The sequence below is a fragment of the Siphateles boraxobius genome, unplaced genomic scaffold (genome assembly GCF_051911475.1).
Source record: "Siphateles boraxobius isolate OS27281-9 unplaced genomic scaffold, OSU_SipBor_1 8, whole genome shotgun sequence".
Classification (NCBI taxonomy): domain Eukaryota; kingdom Metazoa; phylum Chordata; class Actinopteri; order Cypriniformes; family Leuciscidae; genus Siphateles; species Siphateles boraxobius.
The window spans coordinates 33,304,729-33,322,278 of NW_027509208.1; the positions used below are offsets into that span (position 1 = coordinate 33,304,729).

Genomic DNA, 17,550 nt, shown 5'->3' on the forward strand with positions numbered 1-17,550 from the left:
TTAAGATGGCTGGTGGGTAACGCCGGGGTTAAAAACGATGACGCCGACTCGGGAGAGAGAAACCTCGCAAGCGTCTCTTTAACCCGAGGCACTGTCATACCATGATACTTAATACCCAAAGCATTACTATAGTTAGACGTTTGGGCATTAAACACATAAAATAGAAACCGGCTTATTCCACGATCTCGACACCTCAGTGTGCAGATAGGGAAAAACAGCAGTCCCCGACGAGGAGGCTGAGATACAGAGTTTTTCTGTTTTTAGATATATTTCATCTAATAAACTCTTTTTATTTTCACTCTCATAATGTTCAGCTGGCCAGTAAATATTTAACTAGCAACAGCACTAGATAAACCTCCTTGTAAAGCTCCTCTTTATTCAACAGAGTTATGAGCTGACTTATTTATTTATTTATTGAAAACTCAAACATCTGCCTTTTTCTTAATATCTTTATTTGTTTTGTTCTCTTTTTTCTAAACAAAAAACTAACGATACCAATTCCTCGGAACTGGAAATCACCAGCACTGGATCTGACAGGGCAAAGCTGAGATAGGGCGGAGCCCGTCCCAACCCCCGCTGTCAGATCTGTCCCAAAATGCGAGTCGCCGCCGTGCCTCAGCAACCGCGGGGAATGCGAACCGAACCAAACCGTCCTCCTCGAAGAACGCCCGGCGAGAGCGGAGCGTCCTCACGGACAGCGTCTCGCAATGCTCACAGTCAGCCCACTCGAGAACTGACTGTGGCATGCTCCACTCCCAAATAGTAACAAAAAGCTGATGTGTGCGTCCCCACCCGTGATATAACGTGGGCAGGGAACAACACAAAGCTGCTTGCTCTCTTTTGCTATAATATACATATATATATATATATATATATATATATATATACATTGCAACTTGACAGACAACAATAAATATGACAAGGACGGAATGCACAGATCGCTTACTGAAGGCACAGAAGCTGTCGCGGTCTGTTTTCTGGTGTATTTTATAGCTTCCTGGTCTATGACGTCACCCGCCTATGACGTCTCGCTCTTCCATTGGACTCATTATACACGTGCTTCACGACGCAATCACGCAGAGCGTTCCCACCGCGTCTCAACGCAGCTCGAGTTCTCTTGAAAGGGTACTATGTTGGCTGGTTGTGTGTCTTACAGAATGTGGAGAATTTGCCATCAGATGTTTGGCTACAAATTGATATGTGTTTATGATGATCAGTGTTGACACTAATATCTGAGCAGAGCAGCTGATGGGTAAAATGATGCTGATATGCAGTACCAGGGGTGTCGCTATACCTTTTTTTTTTTTGAAAAAAAAAACAGAAATTCGAAGGTGAAAATATATATTCGAATGTGGGGGGAAAAACGCAGTAGAGGAGGCGCGCGCTGCCTGAAGCTTTGGTTATACTCGACGCGTCCGCACGAGCGTGAGTCTCCGCTGACTGCACGCGCACCTCCCCAAACGGACGAGGCGTTTATACTGGACGCGCTCGACGTTGTGCTATTCTGGTGAAACGGCAGGGAGCGACTCGGAGAATTCTCCTCTAAACCACCAGGAATCAGCAGTGAAGAAGTAGTTTTCCGTTTATTAGTAGTTTATTACTTGCTGATTCATATGAAAAGAGTAATAAATGCAGTAGGTTTATTGTACTTTCACTGCATGTAAACTAGTTAAACAACTGAAGCCTTATTGAAGAGTGTTTAAACCTTAATTTCATCAGCAGGGCTTACTTCTGCTATTGCAGGCTTATTTTGTAAATGTAAGCAGTTACGTTAGACAAGTGCAAACTGGGTGCTTATGCAAATGTGTTCCTATTCACAAAATGAGAGGCTTTTATGGTCGCCCATCAATGCAAATGTCTCTGTGTATAGAAGGATCATAAACATGCTCGTACAGATTCGGCTCAAAGTCGTTCATCTTTGGATGCGGCACCGCTCGCGAAGTTACGAAAAGTCCCGTGTCATCGCCAGGCGGAATGGGGTCTTGCGCACCCAACGCGCACGACCGCCCACAATGCAATGACGTCACTTTTGCCCACACTGTAATGACGTCACTTTTGCCGCGCGCACCTTCGCGCTCTTTCGGACGCGTCGACTATAAACAAGGCTTGAGGGATCAGGAACAGGTCACAAGCTGAGTCGCACTGGCACAGCGTCACTGCTGAAAGTTGACTTGCATGGCAGAAAGTGAAGAGCCGAACTTTCGCAGCAGAGAAAGTGATTTTAACCCCCCAAAATCTAAAAAGCCATGACTGGAAGTACTTCGTATTTTGGTCGGTGGATGGTAAAATTGTGGAGCCGTGAGATAAAGTTGTATGCAAGCTATGTAAGTTTTTTTTTCTTCCTTTTTTTAATACAATCACCAATAATGTAGCCTTTTTCGTTTGTAATAGCACTTTATATTTTATGAATCTCATGGTAAAAAATCGTTGTGACATTTCTCGGAATTGTGTGCCTCATTTTACTCAACATTAAACAGAAACATTAGTGTACTGTACTTACTGATTAGATATTGCAAGCGCGAGCGAGGTCTGCGGTCTTTCCATTAGTTGTTTTACTTGTTTTTGTGTAGGTAATACGTTGTTAAATATGTTTAAATTTAAATAAACTACCTATACAAGTAGTTATGTCTCTTTGTATTAATTTTTCCTGTTATTGACGTAATGCGCGTCATTGAAAAAATGCGCAACCAGATATTCGAATAGTTCGAATATATGTGTGTTTTTTAGAGGGAATATTCGAACGTCATTTTTGAGCAATTTTGACAGCCCTAATGTTCTAGAGGTTGAAACTCTCTCCACAATCTGATAGCAATCAATAATGGAAGTGGTTTAAATATTAAACAATATACATACATAGACTTCTGTTGAAGTCTAAAGACCAAAAAATGTTTATCCAATCATTGCAGTTAGTCTGAATGTTGTCTGTGATAATTGATTGATTTGGTTGCGAGTGCAGTGTGTTTGCAGAGAGACTCCGCCCGCACGCTCTTCTGATTGGCTGTGATTTTTGATTGATTTGGTTGCGAGTGCAGTGCGTTTGTAGAGACACTCCGCCCACACGCTCTTCTGATTAGCTGTGATTTTTGATTGATTTGGTTGCGAGTGCAGTGCGTTTGCAGAGAGACTCACGCAAGAAACACTGTGCTAGACACACTGTACAATACTAGTGAACAGGCCTGACAAACTGGACTGATTTTAGGATCGTCATGGTCCCTAAAATCTCCTGCTTCCATGACTGAAATGACTTGAATATAAATTGTGTTAAAATTGTGTTAAAAAAAAGTTTTGGCACAAGGCTAATTCTGTACCTGGGGAGACACACTCGCTAAATCACTCTGCAGGATAAAATGGGCCATCAGCACAACAACACAAAAGAAAGGGGCAGAAATTATGGTACACTGGTGAGAGCGTATCATTTCATCAAAACAAGAAAACGTTCGCTTCAGAAATTATTTGCATATACGCAGATGAATACAAACGGTGTTCATAAACCTGGGTTTGCCCAAGGAGCCGCTGACGGTGGCCTTTATTGTTCTGCAACACTATTCACGTCAAGGCGACTGACGGAAAAGTTCTGCAAGCGATGTGCACGTCCCAGATGTGTCAAGAAATCACAGCATCTAACCCACTTATGACTGTCAGGTGCGCTTGTGTTCAAAATATACTTGCCTTTATCCTCATTTGAATTATTTGCCTCACTCATCTTCCGAAAAAAAAAAGTTATATTTATACATTCCTGACATGTTTTGATCTGTTTCTCCATGAGAGAGATGTTGCAGAAAGAGGCTTTAACTGTCAGCATAATTATGTAAACATTTTAAATGGGCCAATGTTTTGGGCTAAATGTGCTCATTGTATGTGCAAACATATGATGATATTGTGACCAGCTGAGAACTGATGAAGAGCTTATAAAATGTGTAAAGGAGTCAAAACAGCAGCAGGAATCCCTTTTAAAGGCCTCATCTTGTGACATCACGTCTCGTTTTTGGTTTATTTATATATCTTTGGTCCGTGTTGTGTTCATATTTCAGTCGAACTGCACCAGAATTTGTTAGGAAGTGGATTGCAGTTCGGATGGCAGTTTGTTTTATTCGAATCAAACCTGTGAACTGATACACACCCTAAGAGAACAGATATTACCAATATCCTGCTAAATTAAAAGGCATTGAATGAATTATGAATAAAATCGTTCAATATAAAATATTTGAATATTTTTTAATAAAAGCAATAGAATTACATATGATTATAGTAATTCAATAAATCATATTTTTATTGTAGTTTTATTTTTAATATGCGCAGAAAGGCCAGTTAAACCAGTAAGAGCTTTGTCCCTACAGCCATACAGGCTTTAAATAAATAATCCTCTTAAAGTATAGAGACATCATCCATTGGTGTGCTGTGCTCTTGTCTCATTTGTGATCCCTGGTACCTATTATTGTATAATCTTGTGTAAGTCTACATGTCTAGATGTGTTTGTTATGAATGCACCCACTATAGAAAATAATTTCCTCTTTGAAGACATCTCTAATATGTCTTAATATTTAATAACACCTATGGGTTGTTGAATATCTCTGGTGTTCTTATATGTAAGGATGGGAATCCCTTCTGTAGAAGGAAGTGTTTGTAGTACCGTCCTCCTCCGTCTGGATGACGGTCTCGTCACTCTCCTTGCGTCCCTCCGGGTTGGTGAGGATCATTTTCAGGCTGACGTTGGTGTTGGGAGGCAGGTTTCCCACCACGTGTCGGGGGGCTTTGGGGTCCATCTCCAGGCAGTCAGCTTTGCTCTGGTTGGGGGTTTTGTGGTAGTGGTAGCAGATGGTGACGTTGAAGGTGTGGCAGCGGGTGATGTTGTAGCCCAGCGACTCCCAGTCCACGGCGATGTAGCGCGCCTGCGTCTCCGCGATCTTCAGACTCTTGGGGGTCCGCATGGGTTCTGAGAGAGAGGATGAAAGATGGGTCAAAACATTGTTCATTCTTACAGGGGTCATGAACTGAGAAATAAAAATGTCTTTGATCTTTTGACATATAAGAGGTCTTTGTACTATAAAAACATCCTGGAGGTTTCAGAACTCAAAACTTTCTCGTTAGTCTAAAAACAGCCTATATTGAAGCCAATATGCAAAAACAAACGGTTGTGTAATGTGCCACTTTATTACGTAATAATGTGGGTAAACACCACCCCCGCAGAAAAAGATCAACACCTGCTTTTACAGCAACGCCTGTTTAGCCCCGCCCACTGATTCGTGCATGTAGTAGGTAAATAATGAGGCAAATGCAGAGGCAAACGTGCCTACACAGAAACCTGAAAATAATGATAATAATTAATAATAGCATGAAAATAATCTGTTTTTTTTAATTGTGATTAAATTATATACAGAAAGCGATCAAAGAATGCTCCCTTCGCAATCGTCTAAACTGTCAATCACACAGCAGTTTATCTGGACACTTGCCACAAATCTCGTAATGTAATCACTGACGCTGTTACACTCCACAAGAAGCTCTTACTGTATTTACATAATGTTTGCAATATTATTTATGGTGAAAGTATTTGCATTCACGTGATCAACAGACAGTCTGTCATCTGCTCAATGCTCATCATAGCAACCTTTCATGTGATGGGAATAGATCTAAATATAATGCTACAATCAACACTTTTCACGATTCGTTAATCTCGACTGCTGCAAGAGTAAAAATGTATTTCCTTTTTGAGGGAACTCGAACTGCGTCGACCACGACACTTTGGGGAATGCCCTTAGCGTAACGCATCTGAAGTATGAATGAAACTAATCCAATCCTGATTGGTGTTGCGTCATGACGTAACGTGGCGGCATACACGGAAGCTACAAAGGGACGCCGGCACACAAGAGAGTTAGCTTTTTGCTCTTCAGCAAGCGCTCTGTGTCAAACTGTCTGTCCTATTTGGTGTTGTTTGTCCCAAAAGAATTGTCCTAAATAAAGGTCTGCATTGCAATATAGAGTCTAGTGGCTCGGATCTCGCATTTGCCGAGGCAGCGCGTAGATTACGGGTCTACTCTGCAATAAAGATTCTGTGACTGGGATCTCGCGTTGTCGAGGCAGTGCGTAGATTAAAGGTCCGCATTGCAATACATAATCTATAGGTGCTCGGATCTCACGTTTGCTGAGGCAGCGCGTAGATTATGTGTCTACTCTGCAATAAAGATTCTGTGACTGGGATCTTGCGTTGTCGAGGCAGCGCGTAGATTAAAGGTCTGCATTGCAATACAGAATCTATAGGTGCTCGGATCTCGCGTTTGCTGAGGCAGCGCGTAGATTACGTGTCTACTCTGCAATAAAGATTCTGTGTGGGAGGCAGGCACAATCAGCTCCTGAGGGTGCTGGCTGTGTTCATTGAGAAATATCTCGACGCACACAGCCGTGTGTTTTCGGGTGTTTCAGACTCGTGCCCGTTGATTTTCTTCTTGAGAGATGAAAGCCAAATATATTGTGAATGACTCGAATCTTGTTTGCCGAGGCAGCGCGTAGATTACGGGTCAGCCAATAAAAGGGACACACGCGATCTGTGAAATAATACTGTTTGGGTGCGAGGCATTCACAGTCAGCCCCTGAGGGTGCTGACAGCTGTTCATTGAGAAATATCTCGATGTATATCTGTCGGATGTTTCAGCCTCGCACCTGTTGACTTTCTTCTTGAGGGATGAAAGCCAAATATATTGTAACGACTCGAATCTCGCGTTTTCCGAAGCAGCGCGTAGATTATGAGACGTATAACACATATAAAAACAGTATTGTCTGGTAATTATGGGCATTTAACTTTAAGAAATTAAAATGATGAAATATTTTCTGACTTTAAGAAGTTAGATATTTTAATTCACCCTACCATTCAGACCGTGTTTCACTTATCCAGTGTTTATGGCTGCATTTAATTCTGAGGAATTAAAATGATGAGTAGCGAACGAAAGAATCACACTGCTCTGTCTGCCCCACAGGCTTGCGGCCATGCAGTGTTCCTTCTGCACATCGGAAACGGTTTTCGATTATTCCCTGCCGGACCTCCACTTCAGGGTGTCGAGAACGAAACCGAAAGAGACTCCCCTCAGGGGAGCCCTCGGGAAATCGATGTCTGTATCCCACCGTTAAGTGCGCTTCGGGACACATCGGTTTCCAGCGAACGCACGCTGCTCTGTCTGCCCCACAGGCTTGCGGCCAGGCAGCGCTTGCGTCCACACATCGAGAATCGTTTCGACCAAACCCTGCCGGAGAGCCCTTTCAGGGGATCGAGAACGAATCTTGAATAATACCCGAATAATATCCCTTAGTGGAATATTTCAAAGCATGGTAAGACCTGACAAATATTTCCCCTTGGGTCCTGCACATTCCACCCACCGAAATTACACGGGTTGGTGTGGACTGCAGTCGACCCAGTGCAGGGTCGGGTATTGGAACAGGAAGTAAACTCCCTGCTGGAAAAGGAGGCCATAGAGCGTGTTCCTCCGCCGGACAGGGAGTCCGGGTTCTACAGCCGCTACTTCATAGTTCTCAAGAAGGATGGAGGGTTGCGCCAATTTAAGATCTAAGGCATTTGAATTGGTCTCTGAGGAGATTCAGGTTCAAGATGCTCACTATTCCCATCATTGTGAGTCAGATCAAATCTGAGGATTGGTTTGTCACGATAGATCTAAGGGACGCATACTTCCATATATCCATCCTTCCATCTCACAGGAAGTTCCTGAGGTTCGCTTTCGGGGGCGAAGCGTTCCAATATTGGATTCTTCTTCCGTTCGGCCTAGCTCTCTCCCCTAATGCATGGATGCAGCTCTAGCTCCGCTGAGGCTTCAGGGTATCAGGGTGCAAAATTATATCGACTACTGGCTTATTATGGCCCAGTCACAAGTGCTGGCAGTTCGGCATCAAAATGTCGTCCTTGCTGACATCCAGAGCCTGGGGTTGAGACTCAACACGAAAAAAAGCTTGTTGGCACCAGCCCAGAGAACCACGTTCCTGGAACTGGATTGGGACTCGGTCACGATGCGGGGAGAATTGTCTCTTGCACGGATCGATTCCATCCTGGCCACGGTGACCAGGATAAAGCTAGGCCAAGCCATCACTGTAAAAAATTTTCAGAGAGTGTAGGGCTCATGGCAGCAGCGTTCAATGTCATTCCATTCGGCCTGCTGCACTTGAGGGCCCTGCAGTGGTGGATGAAAACCAAGGGGTTTCCCTGAGTGGGAACCCGTTCCGCATGATCAGGGTTACGTGCAGATGCCATTGTTCCCTATCTATGTGGAAAAAACGATTGGTTTCTGTCCCAAAGCCCCGTGCTGGGAGCGTCATGTCGCCGGAAACCTGCTTCGATAGACGCCTCCCTCACAGGCTGGGGCACGGTCATGGATGGCGGGGCTCTGAGGAGCTTCCTCCCAGACCTCAGGGGTCACCACGCAGACAATGTGTCGGTGATCTCCTTCTTGATTCATCAGGGGGTTCTGAGATCGTGCCCTCTATCTAGATTGGTGCATCAGATCCTCCTGTGGTCTCAGGGGAAGCTGTTATCTCAGAGCAATGCATGTCCCAGGGACCAGAATCAGAGAGCAGACATCCTGTCGAGGCAGGGGCTGAGGCCCAGGGAATGGAGACTTCACACCGAGGTGGTGAAGTCGGTATATGAGAGGTTCGGCCCAGTGGAAGTGGATTTGTACCAGAGTTCCCAATTGGGGCCTGGAAGTGGTCCTCGAAGGGCTGGTCGAGGCCCTCTTCGAACCTCTGGAGTTGGCTGAGGCCAAGAACCTTTCCCTCAAGGTAGCTTTTTTAGTAGCCATTACTTCTCTGAGGAGAGTAGGGGACCTTCAGATGCTCTCTATATCTCATGGGTGCTTGAAGTTTGCTCCAGGTAACATTAAGGCTATTTTGCATCCCAGGCCGGGCTATGTGCCTAGTGCCATCTAATGTGGCACGGCCTATGGTTCTGCAGGCTTTCATTCTCCACCTCACGTGACGGCGGATGAAGAAAGACTTCATTTGCTCTGCCCTGTCAGAGCTCTGTCTGTACCTCTGTCCAGAGATCTTCTTCATGGTGGAAGTCAGACCAGTTGCTGGTGTGCTTCAGGTCACCCAAGAAGGGGCTTCCCGCATCCAAACAGACCATCAGTAACTGGGTCGTTCAGGCTATCTCTATGGCCTATCAGGTGTGCAGCTTGCCTTCAACTTTGGCTGTCAGGGCTCATTCAAACATAGGCATGGCATCCTCTAGAGCCACCATCTGCTTGAATAGCCACATGACCACACTGACAAACAACCAGAAAACTCATACACAAACCACAGCATTTGATTTTATATTCTCTTTCTGATGAACAAATTCAGAAAAGGCTGAAATGAAAGGAGAGTGTGATCTGGTATGAGTGGCACGAGGAAGACGGAAAGTGTTGTGAAAGCAAATGAGGCACCTGTGGACCAGATAAAGGCTCCTTCATACACACACACACACACACACACACACACACACACACACACACACACACACACACACACACAGATGCAGACGCTTTAAGCCTCTCTAAATTAGCCAATACATCAGTGCGAGAGAGAGTTCATATAACGCCACCCCATACTGCATCAGTCCAGCACTCCTAGATGGTTTGTAATTACTGTAACAGTGTCATTTATCTGTGCCATTCAGTTTGTCAGTGTCATTACTACAGAAATACACACACTGCATCATGCAACACACATGCAGCCGTGAATAGACACAGATGAAACGCTGAGGGTTTTTAGTATGTAAGAAGATTGTTATACGCATGTCCAGTACACTTTGACCCTAACATTAACCTTTACTCTAACGACAATCTGTGCTTAGAGTCATAAATCAGCAAACCTCTCAATAATGTCTAGCGTCTGCTCAAAACTGCTCTATTCCAAGCCTTAAATGACCTTTGACCTCAGAGTCAGGCGGGACTGAGCCGAAGTGTGTGGGGTCATTGACCATTTGATCACACACTCAGTCGAGGATTGAGCTGCTGCTACACATGGAAAAACACACACATACACACACACACACACACACACACACACACACACACACACACACACACACACACACACACACATCAATGCAGAAGGTTTTTCTATCGCAGTAAGAAACGCTTCAGGCGCTGGACGACGCAAATTTGAAACATTAAACAACATGTGTTATTATTCAGAATGCTGACTCTAAACAAGAGGAAACTGACTGTAGACATGTTCACGTTATAATGACTGTCGATAGAAACAAAACAAGTCTAGGCAAATCAAATTTATTTCTCAAGCGCTTTTCACAACGAACATGGTTTCAAAGCAGCTTCACAGAGAGTCATTCGGGTGTGTGTCGATAATGCCTTTAACATACAGATACATGATGATGATCCTCAGACTTTAGATCTAGCTTTATTGTGTTTAGCAGATTCAGTGTCTCAGGCACACGTTCAAGGCTAAGTAATGTCACAATGAAATGGTAGTAGTGTCTGGAAGATCAAGTTATGGCATTTTGATTAAACATTATGAGGTTTTTACTGTTTGTTACCCCAAATAAGATCTATAACATGCCTGAATTTTCATTTCTTGCCAGCTTTAAAAGATATAAATATTAGTCGGATATTTTTTTAGAGAAAGATATTTTGGATCATCACGACTACTAGTACTCACCAAAATAAATACAAACAAAATAACATGAAATACTGATAAGAGTGTACATTTGATGTATTTCTTAAAACAACACACTATTATTGATATATGTATATAATTATATTATTACATCTATAACACTATATAACATGAGCGATTAATCAGATGCAAATGGCTCTGCCACAGAGAGAATCAGTTGAAATCGTCAATTACATTATATAGTTTACAATCATACCAACTCAAGCTCACGTTTGTGGCTAATCACTATGAATTCATACAATCTAATATGTTTCCGTACAATGTGCTAACGCCCCAGTGACGGAGCTTCATGCTTACTTTTTTCCTAAAAAATTGTATGTTTCTTGAATAATTCACATCGTTCAAATTCATATGAAATCATAAAATAATGACATCTTGCTGTGTGTGAGATTGGGTTGATTTATACACAACGTTTGCTCACAGAATGCCATCACTGACCAATCACAGTCAACTATTAGAAAGCTGTGTAAACATGAAAAACAGGACATCAACTGAACGCCACTGGAAGGTGAGAGAACATGATGGTAAATGGACTGCATTTATATAGCACTTTCACAGACCCAATGGCCACCAAAGCGCTTTACATATTTGCCTCTCATTCGACCATTCACACACTCATTCACCCATTCATACACCAACGGCGGTGTCAGGCGCCAAGGCGCCATTCAGCTGATCGGGAGCAGCTGGGGTTAGGTGTCTTGCTCATGGGCACCTCAACACTTGGTCAGGTGGAACCGGGGATAGAACCACCAACCTTTCGGTTTGTAGACAACCTACATGAACCACTGAGCCACTGTCGCCCCATGATGCATGAAAAGATAACTCTGGCGAAGAAAACAGACGCAGAAAATCCAGATCACCGTGCGGTGTGTGAACTGGAGCCACACCGAGAGCAGAAAACTAAACCAAACAGAGATGGGAAACACACACACACACACACACACACACACACACACACACACACACACACACACACACACACACACACACACACACACACACACACACACACACACACACACACGCAAGCTCAGGAGGCCCTTTCCATGTAGTCTAATTAAAAGCGAGCCGCTCTGAATACAGGTGAAGAGCTTGTTAACACAGGAAAGTGATTGGCTGTTTGCTCAGAGCTTATCAATAACAAAGCCTTTCCCATCATCCCTTTGGGTGACAGTTTCTCTCTCAAACTCATGATTGTCATAAATCTTCAGGAGAGCAAAGAAAAACAAGTATTTTGTCCTGATTTTAGAAGGATAGCTAAAGCGGTTTCACTTCTGCTTGTCAGGCCAGCATCATTAGGCAGATTTAGTGTCAATGTCCAATAGCTGTTTCTGCAAGTAAAATAAAGTTTCAGCTTTCTTTCATTTGATACTCTCATTTAAGGCACGAGATCAACGGTCAAAGCCGTCTGTCTGCATGTGTTCACAGAACAACATCTGCATCACCACAGACACATGATTGACAGCACAAACAGCCAATCAAATCACTGCACTGATAAGCTTTGCTGTTATCCGCCATTTTGTTTGTGATTTACAAACCTTTTTTTTGCAAATTCCCACCATTATGGTAAAAAATTTGCTGTTATGGTACACGTTATTCAGATACTAGGTATCCAGAGAGGCTATTGAATGGAGTTTTGTTCAGTTACCTCGATATCCTAAACTTGCACATTTTAAATGACTGTCCGAAAGCAAAACATCTCTGCATTTGCACAAAGCAAATAATAGTGGTATACAGTATGGTGGATGTTGTTATAAAGTGGAATTTTTTTTAATGACCTTTGTTCATCTTACATGACACTGCATTAAATTCAAAGAGAACAGCATATACATGCAGTAAAGTTACAACATTTAAATTATGTATTAGTTACTAAAGCTTTGATGGCTGTTGATGTGATGAAAGAAAAGCGATTTATCTCAGAGGGTTTTTCAAACTAATAGCTACTGGCTAAAAAGTCTGCAAATTGATTTGATCTAGTTTAACGTTAGGCTTTTAGTATGTGAATGTGAGGACGAGACAGGCAGCCAGACAGAAAAGTCTCCCAGAGGCTTTAATTGTGAGCTCTGCCACCGGTGACCCTGCAGGATGACCAAACATTAGTCCTGACTTACTTCGGCCCAGCCCCTCATTGCCACCGCGGCCCTGGGGTCACACGCAATAGAGGAACCATCCCACCCCTCGCTCTCGCTCAACAACACACATCTAATAACAGTGATGTTCAAGCCCTTCGTCTCTCATTCTCTCTGTCCATCGCTTATTCAGAAACAACAGAGGAAAACAGAGAGTGAGAGAGAGTGAGAGAGAGAGAGAGAGAGAGAGAGAGAGAGAGAGAGAGAGAGAGCTAAAGACGTGTCTCTAGGGCCAGTTCAACTCAAAAATAAGTCATTATGTGAGTGTCAGTCATGGCGGACAGGGTTTGTACGTCTCTGACAGGGTGATGTATCGGATCCTTCTATGATGAGACACAACCCATGCTTAAAACACAAAGCACAGAGCCTGCAATCACACACACACGTTTGGCTCATTAAAACTCACTCATTATTCTCCAATCTTCTGCTCATTCTGATGCTTTTTTCCTCCCGGCTGCTCTTTTCTGATGATTAAATGCATGTATTTGCAGCTGTGATTGTATTAGATGAACAATCTCTAAAGAAAGACAAACACTCTCAAATCGAACGTCCGCTCATACAAGCACCAATCCTGATGTTTATTCTATTAAATGAGATTTTTCATCAGGATTTCAGCCGCACACTGTACATACAGAATCCCAATAAAGCAATAAACCACCAGAGACTGCAGTGGGCGTGTGGTAACCAGAATCTGATGTCACGCCAAGAGTGGCTTTATTCTGTGGATGGTTATAAATTCAACCGCGTAATGCTTTAGATTTAAAAGCAATCATGTGGTAATGTCCGTTTATGATCAAATCAAGTGAATAAAATAATGAAAAAATGAATGGCACTTCATCTCGTTGATTATATTCACCTTTTCTTGGAACATGATGGACACAAACTAAAAGATCAGATTTTTCTGATTTTATCATAACCCTAAAATACAATTTGTCTGCCATTTAATGTACTTCAGTAACTTGTTTTAAGGGTTCATGGTGACTTGACACATTGAAATAGATTTCATCTGAGATTTTATTTCAGCTAACCGTCTCAAATGTAGTCCAAACTACAACTTTTATTAAACTATTTCAGCATGCCAGTTACTAATTTTCCCATTGTTCCCATCTTGTAGTGCAGACAACATCTGATCAGATTCACACACTAAACCCCTTCAAACCGGAGGAGCAGAATCCATCTTGTGACTCTCTCTCAATGGTCCTCATATGATTATGGAACTCTTAAACAGGATGAGGGGGGGGGGGGGGGTGTTCTGTTGCCGTGGTGATAAGGAGATGTCACTCACTGTAAAGTAAAACCCACGAGAGAGGAAATTTATATGCATCCAATTCACACCCACGACCTGTGATCAATTCAACCTGGCTGAAAAAAACCCCAACGTGATTTTAAGTGGCGAGCTGAAGGCTGATAGATCCCTGACATCCTCCATCAGTTTAAATGTCAAGTGAGCAGTAAAACGTAGTGGTGAACAGCAATAAATTGCTCTGATTTGGTACGGCCCATCAAACTCAGAACCACACACACACACACACACACACACACACACACACACACACACACACACACACACACACACACACACACACACACACACACACACACACACACACACACACACACACACACACACACACACAGATAACATTTTTCCTGCCAACAATTACCAGCCTCCCTCTTCCTGTCTCTCTGAGCTGGGATCAATACAAGTGGAGAGCTGCATTAAGTTGCTAGATTAAAGCATTACTCCTCTGTAATAAAGCTTTATTGATCAGCCACTCCATGATCAAATGCGAGCACACTTCCCTCAGCCACGTCTGTACCGCACACGACCCCAGTCACTCCCTCGCAAACACCCTGTCCGTACAGTCCGGCTGAGGACAAATGCACGGTATATTACGCATTGCATTGCATTGTGTTTTAGGGTCAAAGAAAATGTCTTAACAGATAATGATCTCATTTCTTTTCTTTCTTGCAGTGCAGAAGTCACCCTCACCATCCAGAACTGATCATGACAACATACAGTCACGGGTCAGATCACACATTATTCATCCGTTGATCGCATGTTCTTCTGCAGCTAATACAACCCCAATCAGCTTCAATACTGAGGTCACACACACCGAATCTACTAATTTCAGTCATTCAGATTACATACACAACTGTAATTAGGGAATACTAATATTAACGACTACAACCATATTGACAGGGAAAAACACTCACTGATATTGTCTACCTCAAATTAGTAATACATTCATAATTATTCAATGTAGATTCGGAAACCATTCTAATTCTAATTCTAATATTCATGACAATTATTTAATATTTTATCTTGTCATATATATATATATATATATATATATATATATATATATATATATATATATATGTATATATGAAGCTGTGCTGAACACAACAAATGACAGCATATGAAATTGCAACAACCTCTAAGTCCGTCTCACATCTTTTCTTTTAAATTAGCATTTTTATCAGGCTCCTGAGTTTAGGTTCAATTATTTCACTTTAATGGCAATGAAAAGGTTATTAGTCAGTGATTAAAATGCTTTATTTAAAACAATGTCACTTTAGTCGATTCCTTGGTAATTAACTATGGTATTTTGCTCAATTTTTTGCACAAAAGTTTCACTTTGTCGTGGGTGGAATAGAGCTGCTCTTTAATGTAGGTTATGTCTGTTTCTGTCAGAGTTTCAGCAGCACACGGAAACACTGTTGTGTTTACATGCTACTCGCAAATTATGAGGCTGACGACGTTTCCTTTTGCCAGTGACTGAAACTACCACAGGTTTCATCATACTTCCCCATCTTGTTTAGCTAAAAATTTCTTTAAACAGGATAAAAACTGGCTCATACACACGCCGTCATTCATCATTAAATCATATGACTCGATTTGTGTATTCTGATTGGTTCAGTAAACATAGAGGATTTTGCTAGCAAAGAGAAGTGGCGTTAAGCGGTTTCTGCCTACGAACTGGCATCTGAATGGGCTGAAGCTGGGTTTTAGCAGGTTTGAAGCGATATGTGCGGAGAGGATTCGCTCAATATCATTATTTCATTTTTGACGGAGGTGGCGTTTTGCATCATATATTCACCTGTCCTGCAGTAGTTTTTACTGGTCGTGCTGTATGCTTGATTTTGAATGTAGTCAGTGAACAGATAGAAAGTCTATTTCTGTATGTATGTAGCAATGGACAGACAAATCAGACTGCAAACTCACACCATTCTGCTTTCGCACTGTAGATTCAGCAGCGACACCCTTTACTAGATATCAACTAAAACTCCTACATACTGCCAACACGGCCATCAGAGAGTTGACATTTTAAGACAGCAGAGCATTGATTTGATTAGAAAGTAGTATTGTTTCCCACGAGGCAGGGCTTTGTGTCATTGTGTGTGTGGTTATAAAGTGGTGGCATCTCCAGCCTGTGTCCAGCAGCACAGATCAATGGTAATCTCATTCACAATGACTTCTCAATGGCACAGCCACCTGATGAATAGACCCATCGATTTGCTGTTGTTCTGCCACTTCACGCAGGTGAATACACATCGGCTCTTTTTAAATTAGTCTGTATGGGAGGAAAATCCTGGAGCTTCGATGTCTCTTCTGTATTGTTTTAATCTGAGGGGTGGTAACACATTTTCTGAAGAAAGTGTGAGTGGTGTTTGTCAACACAAACCTCACTGGAACAACGATAGGCTGTTGGGTATTATCATTCACTAGGCAAGAATAGTTAATATATGCTCTAATAATTCAACTTCTTCATGAATAATATTACGTTCCGCTCTCTTTACTGTCTTTAGCCCAATTCGGACGGGATTGGTTTTTCAAGGGTAGATGGAGTAATGTAATTTTACCACAGAACGTCTGTAATAATAATAGCCAATTCGCACGGGATAAGAAATCTCAGTAAAACTAGCAGAAGTGGGAGGAGTAACTCGAATTACCCATCGCCGTCACCCTTCCTGTCGTCATGTGCGTATTACGTTGCTTCCTGAAATATCATGTGTGCAAACACATATTAACCTATATTTATATATAAAACAGTATAAAACCAGTTAAACGATGTTAATTAAATCAGATTGGTTTATGTTGGTAATAGGCACTTATGTAACACTAAACAAAGTTTCGTGCCTTGTTACTTTAAACAAAGTAACAAGTGCTTTCAATCTTCTTTTCTGATCTGAATGGTGTGTGGGAAACACACGAGTTTTGCCACAGATTTGTCCCAGCGTCTAGAACGCAACTGAATGCGTTTTCTAGCGCCTCCATACTTGAAACATACTTTCTGAAAAACTGCAGAAAATTCCTTTTAAACAGGAAATGACTAAATATTTACATATAGTTTTACAGCGGGTCTATTCGCACGAGATTAGTATAACCTGAGGTCATTTTTCCGGACCTTTTTACAGAAGGAAAAAGCCGCCGTAATCTTTACTGACATTGTCCGTAGTGATTACTGAGATGGCACATTCGGGCGGGACTAAAATCACAGAGAAGCTCTGGGAATAATTACTTTACCCAACCTCTCCATGTTAATCAAATCTTTTGTCCACAATGAAAACAAAGCCAAAACAGAAGCCGATAAGGTAATCCGTATTGTGACCCTTCAGCCATTCAGCATTCATCTCTCCTCTGGCTGTCGAGCGACACAGTGATACTTCACTTCCTTCAGAAGCATCTGATGATGGATTTAAAACCTCCAAACACGTCCTCCGTCTACTTCAGAAGAAACGAGCA

The 17,550-nt window shown here is 42.4% G+C and overlaps 1 protein-coding gene across 24 annotated transcripts in view; it reads right to left on the reverse strand.

The window, feature by feature from the left end:
- ptprk (protein tyrosine phosphatase receptor type K) overlaps positions 1–17,550 on the reverse strand; it is a 238,228-nt gene that overhangs the window by 63,513 nt on the left and 157,165 nt on the right. For all 24 annotated transcript variants that reach the window (XM_077221141.1, XM_077221139.1, XM_077221143.1 and 21 more), the window contains exon 8: positions 4,631–4,933. In XM_077221141.1, coding sequence (XP_077077256.1) covers positions 4,631–4,933 — 303 coding nt within the window. The remainder of the gene's footprint in view (positions 1–4,630; positions 4,934–17,550) is intronic.